This window comes from Scatophagus argus, chromosome 12, assembly GCF_020382885.2.
Source record: "Scatophagus argus isolate fScaArg1 chromosome 12, fScaArg1.pri, whole genome shotgun sequence".
Classification (NCBI taxonomy): Eukaryota; Metazoa; Chordata; class Actinopteri; family Scatophagidae; genus Scatophagus; species Scatophagus argus.
The window spans coordinates 10,871,338-10,892,097 of record NC_058504.1 but is presented as its reverse complement, the minus strand read 5'-3'; the positions used below and the strand labels follow the sequence as shown (position 1 = coordinate 10,892,097).

General features: G+C 40.9%; 1 protein-coding gene across 1 annotated transcript in view; it reads right to left on the bottom strand.

Moving 5' to 3' along the window:
* tsc22d3 (TSC22 domain family, member 3) overlaps positions 1 to 1,178 on the bottom strand; it is a 32,261-nt gene extending 31,083 nt beyond the window's left edge. Inside the window, exon 1 of the mRNA XM_046406908.1 lies at positions 379 to 1,178. Within this exon, the coding sequence (XP_046262864.1) occupies positions 379 to 713 (335 nt within the window). The 5' untranslated portion in view covers positions 714 to 1,178. The remainder of the gene's footprint in view (positions 1 to 378) is intronic.
* Between the last annotated feature and the right edge of the window lie 19,582 nt (positions 1,179 to 20,760).

Genomic DNA, 20,760 nt, shown 5'->3' with positions numbered 1-20,760 from the left:
AACCTGATGCTCAGTCCTACACCTTCTTATGAAGAAAGTAATAATGTTTACTGAGTCATATCTACAGCTCTGACATGAACACCCTTATCCTGGCCTATACTTAATCCATGGCTGCAAACACTTATGTCAGCTGTTACAGAAAAAGTGCTGACCCAAGAAACCTGATTGGTCAACACTAGCCATCTGTAAAGTAAAATAAGGTTCCTGAGCAGCACTTACATAATAATTTGATACATGTAGATCCAGAGGTAAAAGATGGACTTTGTACTGAATATCCCTAAAGGATAACTTTTCACATTTCAGGAAAGGTCCTTTCTAGTCAGTTCCTACCTCATCAAATAAGCATGTGCCTTTCTGATAAGTGAACAACAGACATACCTGTGAAAGAAGAGCAGAATGGACAGCATGGTCTGGTCAATATTGCTGTTGCAGATCCCTTCATTGAGCAGGAAGCAGGGATCCCTCACCACCGATTCCAGGGAGTCCTGCCTCATGATGTTGTTCAGCTTGTCCGTGTTCAGGTTCTGGTACATCAGCTGGTTGCGGAGCTGGCGGAAGTGACTGACACTGGGGCTGGTGGGGCTTGCCGGCAGGCCCCCTGTAGTACCAAGGCCTGGACTGCCGGACATGGAGTCATCACAGCCATTGGCGAGGTCCAGGCAGCAACTGCAACAGTCCAGGCCGATGGGCGAGCGGCAGTCATCGTCAGACATCTCGTCTGACAGGTAGATGGAAAGTAAAGACGCCCAGGTGTGGAAGGGCAGGTGCAGGAATCTCAGTAAACGATTACAAAGACTGAGGTATGTGAATGACAGACAAAGTGAAAGACAAAGCAGTCAGTAACAGAGTGCTTTCCTTAGCTCAGAGAGAGACAGACAGTCTGCATTCTGTCTCGACTCCAAAGCCAGGAGGGTTAAGTGGCAGGTTGAGTTGCTCCCTGAGAAGTGCAGTCACGCTGGGCCACTCAGCCTGCTTCTATCCCTGAGTTTCTCCTCCTGTGGCTCTGCGGTGTTTAGCCTTTTGTTCGGGGGCCGACGCTGCTGCACTGTATTGCTACTGTGGCAGGACAGGGTGAACGCCCCACACACACACACACACACATCCACATTCACTCACACCGATTCAGCAGGAGTGCGCTTGAAAGCAAAACCCAGAAGCTGCTTGCTGCTTATCACTTTTTTCCCCAGCACTTTTTTTTTTTTTTGCTTTGGTTGGTGTGCCTAGAGACAGTAGGAGGGATCTAAAAGGGAGGGAGACAAAGAGGGCGGGGAAGCCCCTGTGATTGGTAAAAAGCATTGCTGGGTACATGCAATAGGCCCTCCTCTTTTCGTTTCCAGCTAAGCCGTGCACACATTAGTTGAAGGGAAATAGAGGGGTGAAGCTTCAGAGCATGCTTGAAACATGTGCAGTTCTGCCAGCTCCACCCGGCCATGATGACAGAACAAGGAGTGGCTAAGCAAGGGAGTCTGCAGGAACACACACAAAGACATGATAACGTGCCTGTCTCGCTAATTTGTGAAAAGAAGAAAAAATAAACTAATCTTTCCAGTAGATGTGAGCTACGACGACTGCATTTTGCATTCTTTTAAAATTAAAGGAAATGTTTCTTGTTGAGCTTGTGTGCTTTTATCCATTTTGCCTGCCTCTGTTGAATTAGTTTTTATTTATTCAGTAGCAGCATCAGCTTCTCCAGTTCTTCAATATTTCCCTCTTCAGATATGGACTGTGAAGAGATCTGAAGAGTCATAGTAAACATTGCATATTATTTAATGCTTTATGTTTTACAGTAATGTGTTTTCTAGAACTTAATGTCATTATAAAAACAACAATATATGTATTTCACATATGCAGACTGATTTAATTTGCCTCTGTGCACATGCATTTGTGTCAGGGCGAGAGTGAGAAAGACTGACAGAGTGTTCTCAGCTTGCACAGTAAACATAAACATCATCTTATCAAGCCTTCTCTGTGTTTCTTTATGATTTCGCAAATTTCCATATCTGTCCCCAAACAGTTTCGGATTGGGTAAGAGCATACTGTGCTCTTGTACTCTAGACAAGTGTTTCACAAGCCCTGGTAAATACTGGGACAATGTCATTACAGCCAAACAGACGGCTCCAGGAGGAATTCTCTGCTGAGCCCCTGACCTCAGTCGCTGACCAACAAGTGTACTGCATGCTGTCTGCAGATGGCCGGTCATGCAAGAACACAACAACAAGATAATTACAAATAGCATGTCTTACTCTGAGGCATGCTGCTGTTTCTGCTGCAATAAAAAATGTCACACCACGCATTGTTGGGTAGCAGTGGGATCAATTAAGCAGAGAAAATGACTGACTATTGCTTTATTGAGTGTGTAATGATGTCCTCGGGCAGCCCGGGGCTGCTGCTGTCTGGTTGGTGGAAAGACTCAGCATTAATTTGGGTAAAGGCTGCCCTCTAGTGAGAAGATTTCAGCATAGTCACTGATTTAGAAGTTAGGTGGAACCAGCATCTATGAGCACGTAAGACAAAACTTTCCAATAAAAAAAAAAATCAATTTCTATACTTTGAAATACCACAGTTGAAAAGATATCCTAACTCAAAATATCACTGTGATGTATGCTCTGAATACGAGTTGTACTGGTTTATATAAGCCTGTAAAAAGTGGATAAACTGAACTTTTGTGAGCTTAGTGTAAATGTGCTGAGAACTTTGTTTCGGTGGAGATGAGGAGAAAAAAGGTCTGCAGTCAAACAGCAAGAGGAATAATTGAGCTATGGATTTACTGCATAATTTTGTATTTAAAAAAAAAAAAAAAAAAAATTCAACCTGGGTCTTATTTTGATAAATCACCATAAATATTATGGATTAATATGGCATTTTACTCACAAATTAAATCCTCTTCCCTCACTATGAGTGTAGTTGCACAGCTCCGCAGACATGAGTTAACCTTTCCTGGAAGCCTTAGCGAAACTGTGCAAACAATATTGAACAACAAATTCAATAATAGGAATTACTAATCAGAAAAACTTAGATTTCACAAACTAGAATAAGACCAATAATATTGTAAAAATAAATATAGTAAAAAAGATGCTTTCTTAACAGCATATAGGTTATTGTCAAATTAGTAATAGCCTATTGCCTTTTGCCAGGAAGAGCATCACCAGTGAAAGATCAACATTTATTTGCTTTCTTGTCAAAAATCAAATGAGAAGACCTATGCCACTCTGACATATGTGTGTTAAGTATAAGGATGGAGCCAGTGAGCAGACACTCCATGCAGTGACTGGTACAGAATAATCCTCAAAACAACAAGCTGTTGTTTTTACACTTCAAGCTTTTGTCAAAATTAATTAATCCAATTAATTAATTAATGTTTTCAGTGTTTGTGCTAAGCCAAGCTAAGGGCTCCTGGCTGTACAAACAGATAACAGAGTGGTATCAATCTTTACATACACTTGGAGTCCACAAGAGCAAAGACAGAAACAGTAAAATGCAAGTGGCCCAACTGTAAATTTACCTGTTACTTCAAATGCTTTATTAGCAGCACTTAAGCCTCAGCCAGCTAACAACAAGCTTGGCTGGAAAAAAAATGTAACAAAATCAAAACAAAAGCAACAATCTCAAAACAACTGTAATAAAAAGAGAACCTTGATGCATTCATTATGTCGTTGAAATAAGTATTGTAAAATGTGGTATGGCTCTGATCACCCTTTGACCAGTCAGTAAAAATTATTATCATTACACATGAATGATTGCAACTACAAATAATTTATTTTGACTATGAAAAAAGTAAGCATCTATACCAAATAATCTCAGCAAAAAAATCTCTGTGAATTCAAACTCTTTGTTTTTCTTTTGCCACACCCAATCAATGTCATCAGAGCAGGTGATGTGTCTTTAACAGATGGAGGAAAACACGCGTTTTGACAGGAGCGATTCAGGTGCGGTCAGTCGGAGCTGCAAAATGCAATTTCAGACCATGTTTCACACCTGTGCTGCAGCATAATTTCACCCTGTATCAGTCTGTGTGGATTCTTCATATACAAATAAGTATGAATTTGTATGCATTTTTCATGCACATATATTCTGATAAAAATAATAATAATAATAATACTGGCAGTTGAAATGTGTAACACATACTGGTCTCGGTTCTCTGGTAGCTTGTTTTGGGTGAACATGTTTGTCTCCAGAACGGCAGACTGCACTGAGCTAAATGATGTGGACAGTCGATATAAATTATTAATTTTGAGGAGAACTGCCTTTTAAAGACTGACTCCCACAGCTGTCTAAACTAGGTCAGTGAAACTAGGGTAGTGGAAACTCATTGCTACTGGTAGCACATTCCTAAAATCTGTCTAAATAACACTGATAAGTCCAGTCAGGCCACGAGACATGTGAGCACATTTTGCTGTCATGTGCAGTCTGCAGGCAAACAAATGATAAGGGTATTTGTTGCTCATATTGTAGTAATAATTATTTATTGATACAATTGAATAATGATTCTGAACAAAAAATAATAATAATTATGGCTGCAGCATAGCGTCATATAAAATGGTTGTCGCTATAACTGCAAATTCTGTTCCAACTGACATGAGCAGTCAAACCTCTAATGTATTTCTTAGTACTTTGTTATCAGGCAGCTTGGGCATTTTTATCCATTTCTAAACACCATAATGAATCATATTAATCAATTAATCAGGATTCTTTAGATTATCACCAGAAAGTTCTGTGTTTTTTGCCAAAAAGTTGCTCTCAAACAGCAGACAGAATTTAAACCCATGAGAAACTGGGCCAAATTTGCTTGATACCCACATTCATTACGTTTCACCGACAGACAACTGGCAAACTGCACCGGAGTTTATGCCAGAATAACATTATTCACATTCTACTGTTGGCTTTTGATTTATTTAGTTAACATATTTATCTTGATATACTGCAGATTTTATATGACACACTGGGATAGTTTGACACTGATATAGTACTGAATGTAACTTCACCAGCTGAGGAGGATCACCTGAATGCTTCATTAAACTCACAAACATGCACCGAATTAAATAGAGATTTGCAGAGTTGTTGTCTGACATATTCAGGTCCATACTCGGCAGGTGTGCACGGCTACGTGCACTGAAATTCTCACACATTGTTGTGAGGTATGTGGAAATCGGAGAGGTGACCCAGTTAATAGGTGAGGACAAAGTCTGTCTGTGTATAAGTATACAGAATAGAGTATCCTCAAAGTATGTACAAAATGAACTTGTTCACTTTAGTGTTATCTTATCACTGGCACTACAAACTGACTTGGTTTTCTTTATCAGTACAGCTTTAGAATAATTATGACGGTAACCCAGATAGTCTCTCTCTATCTTTATTGAACCAACATTAATAATCTCTGTAGGGAGAAATGATTTTCAGTACATGTAGGTTTTGTGAGCAAGAACAGAATACAGCAGAACATACAGCAGACAGAAGATTATATGAAAACTTATGAAAAAAATATGAAAAGGAAGCTAAGGTTCATGCATACACATTATAAGAAAAAAAAAATCCAATTCCATATGGCCTTCAGCAGGAACAAGATACAGCAAGCAGAACCTATAATAATGAGCCAGAGATCCAAACTTGGTGGATTTTGTTTGAGTAACACCAACATACTGCCACTGGAGGGCAGTGAAAGCAAACAAAAGATTCTTACCCCTCAATATCACTTGTACTTTTAAGGTACGCGAGCGCACACACACACACACACACACACACACTCAGAGTTCTAACCTCAGCCTAACCTTAAAACAAATCTGCACCCTAATATTTAATGATGTATGCTGTGGGAACTTGTGTTTTGTCCCCGTAAGTAAGGCGGGTCCTCACAATGTGACTGTGTAAACAGATTTTTGTCCCCACAAACACAGGAAAACGCATACACACACACACACACACACACAGCTACAGCTTCACGAGAGGCCACAGTCTGCCTACTAATTTGTAACTGTCTGCGTGAACATTGTTAGGGTGATGGTCTCCTCCTCTTTGTATTGTTTGTGACACATACTGTTGTGTTTGCATGTGTGTTGGTGTGGGAGTCGCTTGTGGTGCTGCAGTATCATCACAGCTATTTGTATGAGAGTGAACGCATCTTGTTTTTCTTCTGCACGCCTCATTGTGGTGGCAGAAAACAATTTGTGGCCATCATCATGCTAAGCCAACCTTAGCGTTTCTGTTTCTGTTTTGGTTTGTTTTGGAACAATGAAAATGACAGCAGTGGCAGGTGCAGGGTGCGTTGTAGATAGATGAGGAGGATGCACTGAAAAATAAGAAAATGAAACAAGAAAAGGAAAGGGTAGGGTAGGGTAGGGCGTTAATAGTTATTTATTTCATTCACATTTGTTGTTTGAGCAACAGATGCCTAACAGATGAAAGTCTGATGCCCAACATTGATTTGATGAAGGTAAAATGTTTTCAGTGTGATGTAAATATTGGATCAGAAATCAAATTAACAGCTTTGAAAACTTACATGTTTACAGCTGAAGGGACTGTGGTATGAACGTCTACATCATGATAATTGCTGGGTGTTCTAATAAAACAGAAGAAGAAGAATCTATCATTTTGCAATGAGACGTTAACAAGCAAACAAAGTAACAAATGCAACTTTTAAAATCTGCATTAGAATTTTTCTGATGTATTTTGTATTTTACTGTTCTCCAGATCAGTAAAGAGCCACTCCTTTACACCACGGCTATCACAGTGCATCATTTCTTCACTGCTGCTCGCTCCCATGTGTATTTGATCCTCTGCTTCAGGCTGTGATTGGCCAAGACATCGGGGCCAGACAGGCTCAAATCCTCCCATTGGTTGGCGCGATATGGCACATAATCCTAAGCTTCTCTCACCCTCTGAGGATTAATTTTTTTTTTTTTTTTTTTTTTCTGTCCACTCATCTTTAAGAAGTTTACCCCACTGGTTTGGCTTGGACTGTGGAAAAGTAAAGCACAAACTCTTTACAGGCAATCTCTCATCACAGGAACACACAGTGCCGAGCCCAAGTGGTGAGCATTAGTTGGCTGTGAAGGAGATTCAGGCCATGAGTTAAGCCAGGGAAGTAATTACCGTTGTCAGGAAACAGAGGTCTGAGCTGTCAAGGCTCGGTCTCATGCTCTCCACTTCTTTCCCTACCTTCTCTCTCTCTCTCTCTCTGTTCAACTTTAATTCTATGCTTTCTTGCTTTTCCCTTTTTTTTTTCTGTAACATATCTTCCGCTGTGCCTCAGTCTGTCTTCCTGGCTGAGGAAATCCATATTGACTTAGTGTCAGTATCTACCGGCTTGCCCTCAGCTTTGTTATAGCTTGCTTTCTGTCAGAGCATGGCCTTCACACACTACATATCTCTCATTTGTTCTCAGTGATAAGACCTCAAAACATTCAGGACAGAGGATATTACTGAGCTTTGTCTGCTGCTTGCCCAGTATTAGACTTATAGTGATTAAAGTCATACATGTAATACGTGCAGCTTTTAATTATTTAGAAAAAACTAAGTTGAAGAGTGTGATCTGGACGTGCTCCATTTGGAACGTGTCGTTGTGAATTGGCGCTATATAGATAAGCTCAATTGAACTGGATTGAATTAGGCTTTTATATTGCAAGGTTTTAATTTTAGAAACAGTGACAGATGCTGGAGAAACCTTTGAGCTCAGGTTAAATACAGCATTACAAGGAGACAAGCAGAATGTGACTGATTTATTGCTGTGAATGAACTGTGATCTTCATTGCTTCATAATAAAGATGTGGAATATATTTTATATTCAGATCCTAGCAAGAATAAAATGTGAAGAAATTTGAGAGCCAAGACCAATAGAGAAGCTGATAACAACTCTGGCACACGCACACACACACACACACACACACACACATACAAAAAAAAAAAAACATGTAGTATTTAAATGCTGTCATTTATGATTCACCAGGCCGTCAGTGTTTGGAGGGCTGCTACTTCATTTTCATGTCTTCGATCTCTACACCATATTTGTCTACAGCTCATTTCAAGTTCAAACGGATCAGTGCTGAGCAGTTGATGTACGTTCAAGAGAAGCTTTTAAGTATTGCTTCGAACAATCTCTCGCCACCTTTTTTCATTTCAGACGTGTTATCTTTAAGGAAACATTGCAAAAGGAACTATATGTATATGTATATGTGTGAGTGTGTGTGTGTGTGTGTGTGTGTGTGTTGCAGCCTAGATAATGGTAATTGGTAATGTGTGTGACAGAGATGTTTGTCTCAGACTAAGACTGTAAGAGCTTTGAATTATGCTGAACATGTGCGGGGAGGAAAATATTAAGAACGAAGAAATCGTTGCTGATGTTAAATTTATATTTGTATATAGTTTATTACACTTAAACTTGCCTGTAATTCCAGTTATGAAAGTTTTATTAATGAGCAGCTGATTGCAGGGCTTTAGGCATTTCTGAGCATAAAATTTGATGTTCAAATTGACATGATACCAGGTTAACCGACGTCAGCATCTCTCAGTCGAGCCTGCACTATGACAGTGTGCGGGGACATATGCAATGGAGCAAAACGGGAATCGCGATCAATGAAGTATTGATTATCTTTAATGCAAGTGAAATAAATGAAACAGTCGAAAGTCAGATGCATGCAATGAAAAATCCGCATCTCTCTGGACTTGCAGACAGTGTGGAGAGGTCGGTTCCAAAGCACGGGCAAGGTGTGCCAGGCCTAACGTTTAATCTATTTCATCAGCAGCTGCTTATCGAAGAATTTACACACAACAGACACACAACCCTCACACCAGTGGCTGACCAATGCTGTCTGATGGGCAGGAGTAAAAAAATAAAAAAGGCACCTTAGAGGGTGCCTTATCTCATTTGCGCCACTAGAGGAGCACCCACATGCTTCACCCCTTCAAGAAAGTATTCGCACACACAATATACAAGTAGTTTTAGGCAGCTAAATCTTAAACGATGCTTAAACCTACAGTAAGTAAATTTGGCGACCATGGGTCCCACAGTCGACGCACTTACAGAAAAGGGTTTAGTTTAGCCCTGACCTCAACCCCATCCAACACCTTTGGGATGAACTGGAGATTGTAAGCCAGAACTTTTGGTCCAACATCAGTGTCTGACCTCACAAATGCTGTACTGCATGAATGGGCAAAAATTCCCCCAGAAAATCTTGTGGAAAGCCTTCAGAGAAGAGTGGAAGCTGTAAGAGCTGCAAAGCTGTATATGTATTTAGAATGTGATGTCCTTAACGTGCCGGTTAATGTAACTATCAAGTGCCCCAATACTTTTGTCAATACGATGTATATAGCAAAAGTCTAATTGTTTTCAGACATTTTAACACAGAATTCCTACATATCATATCGTCAAGGTTGGGAAGATTAATTAGACTCACAGTTTTCATTTTGGTAAATAAGAAGGAACATTCTGGAAAACGCACACTTGCATAAGGCAATGTCTGTGATGAAGATTTAATTAAAAGCTTGGTCGCCAGATTTAAGGACCAGTCCCCTCCCACCAGTTTATGAATGACTGTATTCAGACTGGAAATAGCAGGAGCACTCTCCCTGATTGACCAGCCTCAGAGGCCTGTATTGAAGTGGAGGCTGCTGTCCTCCATGTGGATCAGTATTGATTGGACCTGTCTGGTTTAAAAGTCCACCTCCTCTTAGTTAATTACAACATAGCCGTCACCAGAGCGTTAAAACAATGGGTGTGTTTATCTGCAACTTTACATTCATTCGTTCATTTGTTCTCTGTGCCACTGATGAGGAAGAGGTGGGTAAAAATGGATTTAAAAACAGTCTGGAACAGCTGAAACGGTCGCTCGTGCCTCTGAAAGCTGCCGTGCTGTGACAGTTTAGTGACTGATTGACGCCGCTGATGAATGCATGTTTGTTTGTTCCTGAGGCTAGTTGTGGCACTCAGCACAGAGAGGATGTGTGTCCTCTGTGGCAGCAATGTCCATAACAGAAGTCAGAAACATTCACTTTTCCTTTCTTGGTCATTAAAATAGTGACACATCAACATTTAAGAGTAATTAAGGCAAGGCAAGTATTTGGTGCCACTGACTAAGCCTCTCACTGTGGGAGTACTAATCCAGGGTTTGCAGCTCTTCTTGGCCACGTTCACTGACATACTAATACATGAGAAATTAAGACCAGGCTGAAACATAACCATCTGCAGCAGAATTGTTTCTTACGTGGCAGTGTTAAAACTGCTGGGGAACACAGCTGCTGCAGCTAGTGGGCCTTGTCTCTCACTGTTTAATTAAATTCCATCAGTTGTTCCACAGAGAGGTCTTTATGATTTTTGGACAAACACCATGAGATCAGGCGCAAAAGCAACAGCAGGTGGCCTGAAGCCCGGTCACACTGCATTTTCAAAAGGAATCTTCTCAGTAAAATTACTTACCACAGAAAAAAGATATTTTGTTTAAACTAAAAGCTGTGGTTCAGACAGTGTAAAAAACACTGGACTGGCATAATGAATTTTAACACTGAGTGTTGTACTTTAATCAGCAGTAGCTACATTATAAGTATGTATGGGAACCTCGTAAGTCAGTCAGTTTTCCATGTGTTCCTGCAAGCCTTTGACAATAACAGAAATGAAGGATTTAACAGGACAAACAGGAGCGGATCAAAACGAGGCTTCATACCAAAATCAGTCCAGTTTAAGCAAAACCAGAACCCTACCCAACCCTACTCGCAGCCAAAAAAGAATAAAGGAGCATACAATTAAGCTTTTTCAATGTATTTCAGGAAGGACCTGAGAATGACTGAATAGTTAATGTAGACCATATAGCAGAAAATGAGAACTACAGAAAAACTGGGGGATACTATTAATGGGTCATTAGTTGATGAGTAGATTCATAAGTGTTGGTGCATAGTAATAATGACTGAGTGAGTGTTTCCTTGTTATTATTTAGAAGGTTTTTATTAACTATTCGTGAATGTCAACTCATTCATTATTCATCTTCACTCGTTTTTTTTTTGTTGTTGTTGTTGCAACTACTCGCAATTTTTTTGCACTGTATTTTCAAGTGCTATCCCATATATTCTATACTTTCAGAATACCTTTTCTAGTTTTTAGCAATAACTGGATATTAAAATCTAAGTAAATAGTGTCTTTAGTCACGGTGATTGGAGTCCTGTAATGAAATCAGCCTGTGTGAATCAGCCTCTTTTCAGTGTACTGAAGGTCTCCCTTGAGTTTGATTGCCAAAATGTCCAGCTTCTCTAATCAAATCCTGTCCCAGATAATTTGCTTCAATTTGTAATTCACTAAGTGAATTTGGAGAGGAAATATTGTGATAGGAGAGACGAGTCCTAACATGCTGACTGAAGTTATTGAGTTTGTGCAGCGGCTACCAGCTTTAGTGCAACGAACACATTTTGATCCATCAGAACTTGTCATCAAAACATCAGTATGAGATTTTCGGAAAGGCTCTAGACCTTTCAGAAAGCCTTTCATTTTCTTGTGAATTGACGAGGACAACTTTTTTTACAGTTTGAAAACAACCCTATCTTTCCACTTTGTTTTTCATCCCTTAAGTAATATAATGTCTATGATTTCCATATGCTGTGACTTAAACACACCACTGAAATTGTATATGTCCTTAAAGGAACCGAAGTCCCTTTGAAAGAGGGAAGAAAATGCCAAGACTGTAAAAGCACATAAACATGCTCACCTCTCACCTCTCTCCCTGTGTACCTCAACTTCTACCACACTAACTTTAGTAACAAAATGTATGGGTGTACATTTCCCCAAATGCCACATCGGGAGGGGCTACATGGGGTCTGTCGGTGCCGGTGGGATAGGGTGACTTAGAGATCAAAGGTCAAGACAACTGTGACAGATTCCCAACTGTGATACTGTGTCTGGGTGCTCGGTTAGTTGACTTTGGAAGCAAATAAAATGCAACTTCTTCGACAACAGTACAATAACAGATAGTTGCAGCTGTTGAATGAGGGTTCATGATGAGTGCATAAGAAAATATGTGTATTAGACTGAATGCATGGGTTTTATGGGTTTTGTGTGCTTCTCTGTGCACACATGGAGGAAGCAAAGTGCTGCTGGGTCACCCAGTGTGACAGAGAAACTATTTGAGGCCTTTGCCTTTGATGTCTGTCCAACAACACAGCATGATCTTCTTCCGCGGGCTGTTAGGTTGCTGGCCGTGTGGTGGCAAACAACATTTCTGTGCAGCACTCTCATTTCCCATCATACACAAACTGAAGCTGACTATGAATATCTGTTTTGTTTTGTTTTGTTTTTTCATTTTCTCTACCAGCAAGTTCCTGGCACTCAAGAACAATGCTCATTTAAGTCACACTTCATCTGCTGTATTATGATGATAAACCAAAAATAAAGGCTTGTTGCATGAAAGGCAGAGGAGAAATGTTTTTAAAACATGTTCATCATATCTTCTTGCTTGTTTTTGCTCATGCTTTTTTGCTTTTATTGTAGCACTCCTATGATAAAGATGGTGCAGTGTACAAAGATGGCACTTTGTACATGTGCTCAAGCTTCATACTTTAGAACTTTAGGTATGTTTTGTATAGAATAGTTTTACACTGTGGTATTGGAACCTTTACTTGAGTAAATGATCTGAATGTCTCATCCACTACTGATAAAGATGTAGCTCTTTCCCTTTGAACCATGTCCTCTAGACATGCCCCAGTCCAGCTGAGTCTGTGACCCGCTGAAGGCAGACGGTCCCTCACCGGGACTGACAGCTTGGGAAAATGTTTGAGAGCCCTGATGACAAGTGGTCATGACCCTCAGGTTTGGGCAGTCAGGGACAGTCTCCACAGAAACAATTCATTAAGAGCCCATGGAACCGCAAAGTGGGACCCAAGTGGGGAAAAGAAGGGGGCCAGTCCAGAGCGGAGGAGGTAACCCGCCAGGGAGTTTAAGTTAATGTGCTGACACTATGTACCTGCCTCTCTGAGGTCTCACAGCCAAACCACTAACAACCAGGGCACTTAAAGAGCACTGAGATAAACATCCTGCTGCAACGATGGCTGTTTCAATCCCTGCACACGCTACACACCACATCTTTTCACAAGCCTCTTGTCGCTAGCAGCACTGTCTGGATGTATCGATATCTTATGAGCTCTGTGTTTCACTGGAAATGAGTGTATAGCACAGTCGAGTACATTTCGCAGTTTTCACGTCCTTTGCCCACACTATATACTCTATAAGCTTGGTGGCATGACAAAAGCACAGATGTCACGTTGATCAATCGCCATTGATGACCACTGTAACGCCTGCAGAGCTGTCATGCACTCAGACGCGTACGAAACAGCATTTTTTGCTCTAAATGAAAAGCATGCTGCTATATTGTATTTTCAGCTTGCTGTTTGAGAAAAGAGAGCAAAATTAAAGGGGCACATGCAGCACAGTGCCGTAACACGAGCTTTTCATTTGAGACAAATGCGCCATCTAAATTGCAGACACACTAAGATATGACTTGGCTTTTTGCTGCAAAGGCACTACCTTATTCTACCTGAAGCATTACATTTATGAGGCTGCCATTCTTTTTTTCCTTAATTTGGATACAATGTTTCACTTACACTTTCCCCTGGAGTTATTTTTACACAATCATCATCATCACCATTTGGCAAATTAGCAGTCACTCATTTCTCTGTGGCACGGGCTTTCGTGTGGATGAACTAGTTTTTTTTAGGAAAAACATACATTCAGGGGTTGAACTTATTATTTTTATTAAGTGCCGCTCAGCAGAGAACGTGTGGGTGTTTAATGGGCAAAACTTGTTTTTATATTAGCTGGCCGTCATGATGGAATTTCCTTTTAAAAGTTGTATTGTATATACACATGCACAAGAAGGATAGGATCGAAATTTTCTATTAAAAGCCTCATTGTCAGTGATATTGGAAACAGCATGAATAGTTTCAGGCTCTTCTATCTGCTGTGTAGCAGCAGGCCCTAACAGTGCAGCAGATGCTTTATTCAGTTTATATGGTTCAAGAATGTAGTTCGAGTTTACAGAATTGAACCCACAGATACGTTAAAATTTCCTCCACTTAATGGGGAAAATAATCTTATATTCATAAGTTTGTCTTAACTGTGCTCACTTCTTTGTCTCCATCTCTCTGTCTCTCGCCCATTGTGCTCCACCATCCAGTCTTCTGTCTGTCACAGCTTCTTGGCATTTTCACCCCTATCTGATTCCATCACACTGAGAGCCAAAGCTTTTAAACCCATTAAATCCCTCCCAATTCAATTTCAGGACGGTGACACCGCCTTGTGGGCTGCTGCCAACCACGGCTGTGCTGCAGACAGGACCCCAAGATAATCACAGACCCCTGCTTTCGTAATCCGGCGACGCTTTCTGGGCAGGCAGCAGCAGATGCTTGGATATTCTGTTCAACTCTGCTGTGACATGAGACCACCCCCTCAGGCCTGCAGGTGGGCGAGGTTTTATCTCGTCCATACGAGGCTGCTGTCAGGTGCCTTTATGGAGCTATGGGCTGGGAAGTTTAAACAGCTTGAGAGTTAAATGGTACCTGCCAACTGCCATGCCCAGCTGGTTTTCATTCTTCAGACGTAAACAAAAGAGTCAGCACATCTTGTAACTGACTTTACTAGAAGGCTTTACAGAAATGCTATTGCTGCTCTTGCCTTCCTTCAATTCCTAATGGATTTCACAGTTTTATGTTTCTGATTCCACATTCAGAGATATAATTGCAAAATCTTAACGGGATCACAATCTTGTGGGATGCAAATCCTTCCCTCCATCACTTGATTCATTTTCACATTTTTGTCTTTCAATAGTGAGAAGAGTTAACAGATTATTTCTACCTTGAGCTAAGCTAACTATAGCAAGGTGTTGACAGCTTTAGAGCTTGGGCCCACTTGCTGAGCACAATCTTCATTCCCTTCAATTCGTACCTCTCTAAATTGTCAGACTCGTCCAAATTCCTGTCTCCGCTGTGTCACCTGTGTCTCAGTAGAATAGCGGTACGTCTACAGAAAGCAAGATAACCTTTTCCAAGTTGACAAACCCCCAGGCTAATTTGATTGCAATCAGTTACCAAACAATCTACTTTTCTAAGGCCACTATTTATCTGATTGAGAATTTCCTCCAGTAATCCACAAGATAAAATATCTGACCCAAATCTGCAACACTTACAGGAGAAATTTCAAATACAATTTATGTATGTTGGGGACAATTTCACAAAATAGCTTCACTTAAAAATAATCTATTTTACTAACTTAAAAGAAAAGATCAAATCCTTCCACCTGACTTGGATTTTCAGTTGGAAAATCCAATGCGGTACAATGATCATAACATGCAGTTGGACTATATTTTGGTCTATGAACTATGAACTCATAAATTTACATTGTGTGATGATGCCACTTGAACTTAAAAGTTTCATTAAAATAGTTTTGTAGCTTAACCTGGGAATCAGAAGAATTGTAGGCCAAACTTTCAATTATTTCACCTCAGCAATCCAACAAAATCTGCTTCAGAGCAAAACTGCAGACTCAAATAAGCAACCCAGTAGCTGAGTCTTCACTCATATTAAGTCTACAAAGCCTATTTTAAAAGTTCGTTCTGACTTCGGTAAGGCAAGTGGACAATTCGATGGCGGTTTTTTGCTTTAACAAGTGATCATGTTAACTGGTGATTTACAGCCAAACACAGTGGAACAAAGTTAGTTTGCTAGCAACGATCCATCCATCCATCCATCTTCTTCCGCTTCATCCAGGACCGGGTCGCGGGGGCAGCAGCTTGAGCAGGGATGCCCAGACTTCCCTCCCCCCAGACACTTCCTCCAGCTCTTCCGGGTGGACCCCAAGGCATTCCCAGGCCAGTCGAGTGACATAGTCCCTCCAGCGTGTCCTGGGTCTTCCTCGGGGCCTCCTCCCGGTGGGGCATGCCCGGAAATCTCACGCTCCCATCTTCCCTCACTCGTGAACAAGACCCCGAGATACTTAAACTCCTCCACTTGAGGCAGGAACTCTCTTCCAGTTGCTACCAACTGTTACATTTAATCTGTGCTTTGAGCAGTGCAAGTTCTGCTGTCATATGTGTTGTGCACCTTTTCCTGCGTCTTTAGCTGACCTGCAGAGTTTCACGGCTGAGGAATCCAAATACAGTGTTTGCAATGCAACAGCTCAGCATGCAACCATCTGCAAGCAGACGCCTTCCTGTTCAGACATTTATGAGCCGGTGCAGGATTTTATTTGCGAGTGGCTCAGCAAACAGGACCGACTGGACAGTGAGCTGAAACACAGCAGCTGGCAGCTACTTGCCTTAACACTATCCTCAGAAACCCCAGACAGGCATGCAGACAGACATAGAGACAGACAGACAGCAAACACAACCAAAGCCTCAGGTCTGCTCAACAAACAAATGTTTTTAAAACTTTACAATTTAGAACATTTAGAACATTTTGAGAGAGGAGATTCATCCACATACTGACACAATGTATACAGTATTATGCAGTCCTTCTAAACTTCCAAGGTGCAGGATATGTTTGCTTATGTCTCCAGGCATGCAGCTGACTGATCAGAAGTTGTTTTATCCCTGTTGCTCTTTTTGAAACTGTAATCTAACAAGTACCTGCAATTAAAAAAAAAAAAAAAAAAAATCATGTTATCAATGTCCAAGATAAAAGCAGTCAGCTGAGAGAAACATTAATTTTGTTTTACACCAAAAACGTCATTTAAAAAGTTTACAGTATATATATATTTCCATTATTATTATATAACATTGTATGATTTCTTTAAACCGACTTTAAACTTACCCATACTCAAAAACAACTTCAAAAATAGGGCATTGCCACTGCCAAAATTTAATTAAGCACCCCATACTGTCCCATCTGCATCCAGCCTCATTAATTATTACTTTTCCCCAGTCTCAGTTACCCCTCTCCAATTAACTATTAATAAGCACTGTAATGATTAACAATATGTTTTGGGCTAATCTCTATGTAAATTAAGGGAGCTTTGTAAGCAATAGTGCAATCTGGCAGTTGTCTGCGCATATTACTAAACACTATTTATCTACCTCTAGGGGTTCAGTATGGGTGAGGGTTAATGTTTTATTGAGGGGTTAATATCTCTTTCTCTTTTCACTGTTAGGTGTAAAACTCTAAAGTCAGCAAAAGCCTCAGAGAGAGAGAGAAAGGTGCTGTATGTCTGTGCCTAAAGGTTTTTGTGATCTCTCACGCCGCCTCTAGCATAGCTTACATGTTTCCTTAGGAAAGGCACAAAATGAACAACTCCACACTATTCAGGGCAAAGAAAAGTTAGGTGGCATTCAGGGTTTATTGCCAAAACATTTTGTGTGAATCCTGGTTTAGCGTTAGCATTAGCAGGAGCTAATGCAAACGCCTATGCATGATGGAAGCAAGAAATATTTGATCGTGTGTGTGTGTGTGTGTGTGTGTGTGTATCTATCTGCAGCAATCTTCCATACAATTGGACCCATCAGATGAAAACATTTTCATATTCATGACCTTTCATGGTTGCAGGAATTATTCAGATTTTTTTTTAATGCTCTATATTATCTTCCACTGTTGACTGCTGACCCCTGACACTCAGTCCTTGCGCTGCAGTACACTGGTTATAAAGGGAAATGCAAAATCAAATGTTATCCATCTTGGTCCATTTTGTTTGAATGGATGAATACATTTCTTTGACAGAGTTTGTACTGTAGATGTGTTTTTGAAAGCTGTTAGCAGTTAAGCATTGTCACGCATCCCATTCATTATCTATGTATTCAGACATGCCATGTGTTCTGGTTTTGTGTTTAAAGAGATCACATTGGTCGCTCCTAATTTGCATTAAATCAATGTCAAGGCTACTTTATGCAAATCATCCAGCGTGGCTCCACACCCCCGAGAAGCTTTTCAGCTAACCATTGTCATTCTAAAATAAAGATAAATTGAGCAGCTGCATGTCTTATTTCTTCAACATTTTTAGAAAAATATTTTAGCAAATTATTTTTGTAATATCAAAGAAAGTTTTGGGAGCTGACAGCCCATGAGTGAAAGCATTTGCCCAATGAGGTGCAGCCAGGAAGTGTTTGCACACCTGTAGGAGGGTGTAACAACAAACAAAGGCACCGCCTCGTCAGGAGAGCTTTCTGCTGCTGTCACCGTGTCCTGACATCGCTCACACCTTGACAGAGATGAAACCCACCTCGCCTAGCTGCAGGTCCTTGAGGGAATGTCAAGTTTTACAGTCTTGACACACCAGAACCAACTGTCACCTTTGATGTTCAGTCCTATGGATAAGCTAAACCCTGATCTAGAGTGGCCCCATTTCACAGATCACATGCAAATATTCATATATGCTCAGGGCAAGTTCTAGAGAAGATTGCTAGGCTTCTCCTTAGGCCTTATTCAGTGATGTTTCCCAATGTGAATCATCACTGAGCATTTCCTTTGTACGTCGTGTTTCTTCTGGGGTGTGCTTCTACAGGTCAAATGGATAGACTGATCCTTCAATAGGCCAAAGGCATGTTGGGAAACAATGTGATGTGCTCAGAGGTGTATAACAATTCAGTCAATAATGCTGACTGTTCAGGATATGGCAACTGGCAGTATGTGTAGGATTTGAGCGGGTGGATGTGACAGGGAGAGAGACAGACTGAGACAAAGACCACCAATCAGTCTCCCCTCCAGCATTAAGCTGTCTTTTTCGTCTCCACTGAATGAGAAGCTTGTCACAGAGGAACTAATTAAGACAGCAACTTGTACGACTGTACAGCTCTGCTACTATTTAACATCTGTCACATTTGCATTTGAGAGCTGTTTGAAGGCACCAATTCAGGAGACAAATCCTTGTTTTTCAGCAGCACACCCACGTTAGCTCTTCCCATCTTCATCTTCAGGCTCATAACCTTGTTTCCAAAGTGCTTCCATGGGAACTGAGTCAAGTGACAGAAATATTTAGGATGCACGTGTTTTTCTGCCCCCGTCGTTTTAACGTCATGTGGCACTTACGCACTGATATGTCTGATCAGTGCTGCCTGAAACGGTAATCGCTTTATCCCCATGAAAACATCATGTTATCATGGAAGGAAATGCTAAATCTCACTTGGACCAGACAGCATCTATTCCAGGTCCTCCACCTTCGCCATTAGCTGGACCAGACAGCTATTACACAACAGATCCAAGGTTTCCACTGCAGAGGCGAGTTGTTTCCACTGTGACTGCAGAGCAGCTGTCAGCAGTCATGGTGTAATAGACACCCCCTTGCCTGCATCTGCACAGCAGGCTAATGATCACATATTAGCCTGCTGTTTCCACTCACCCACTTAAAAAAATGTGGCCATAGGTACCCGAGGAGGTGGATTTAGGCTGAGATGTCTCAAGTTGCTGTTCTGCTTCATTTGGTAAATGTCATGCACTCTCAAGCACAGGCAGAATGCAAAAGTGACATTAATAAGAGAGTTGAATATTCAACAGCCTGACAGCAACTTTTGCTGTGCTGACAGCCTGCTTTGCTGATGGGTGGGAGCAAAGAGGACTGACACATGCACCTCAATGCACATGCCGAGCATATTAACGTTTGCTTTGCACGGATGTATTGTGTGTTTTTTAAGCTTCACATCGACTTCATTTGGAAAACATCCCATCAGAACTTTTCGATTTTGTATATTGTTTGTTTTGTATATTTGTGTGTTTGTTTATTTGTTTTGTGTTGGTCAAAACAGTTCAAGCACACAAACCTGGAACGCCTTTCAGTATCTGCAAACTGGCACACAGACATTGTGTATAAAATACCATTAAAAAAAACAATGTAAAAGAAAGAACTGGACACTCTTTGCAATGGTGGAAATTTATTTTTTGGTTGGTGCCAGTTCAACTGTAGCACTACTGGTATCCTTCATTGCCCAAACCAATCAGCATTTGCTTGATCCAAAGAACAACAGGGATTTTGTTCACATTAGCTTCTCTGGAAACACGCCATGTTTACTGAGAAACCTAAACTTTTGAGTCCCTTCTCAAGGGTGTTTACATACTGCTTACCATTCAAGAATGTGTCGTGCCTCAAGATTCAGCACTTTTGCATGTTGATATGTGATATTAAACAATGTTATCATAGTCACCTGCTACGTCAGAAGACATCAATTGGAAGACTGTGGCACCTGGGCATCCATTATCCTCTCACTGGCTGCTGCAGCGGTTTGCATTTTGTTTTTAATGGCTTCATCCTGTGTGTAAGTTCAGAATGTGGATAATGAGTCAGCACCAACTGCAACCGCGTCCAGTGTTGGCTCTATATTTATTCAGGGTACGTTCGCTGTTGGAATGTTCTCCAAATGCCGAAAACACAGGCTCTTGTTTTACAGCGTGAGGCAATTAGTCAAACCCAAATATGTCTGGTAAGCCCAGTGTGACCCACAGGTGTTTCTGCTGACTCATGTTTTGCTTTCACAGAAAAGTATAGGAAACTGCATCTCCCAGTGCTTTTTTTTTCTGCAGAAATGGACCAGCAGAGTTATCATCAAGTGGCCAAAGATGAGGTGCTACGAGGTGTCCCAAAACATCTGACTGAAAAGAAAAATAAATACATTTACGCTCTATGCAAAGTATTTTCAAAATATGTTTAAAGGTCCAGAGTGTCAGATTTAGTTGCTTCTGGAGTTGTAATTGCAGACTGAGCAGAGCTGCCCAACAGATGGCCATGGTAGGCTGGTTGCTAAACAAAGCAGCTATTATTTTAACTCATTTTCTGTTTCCTGATTATTTCTTTGCAAACTTGGTTTCAAGTCTGAGGTTTGT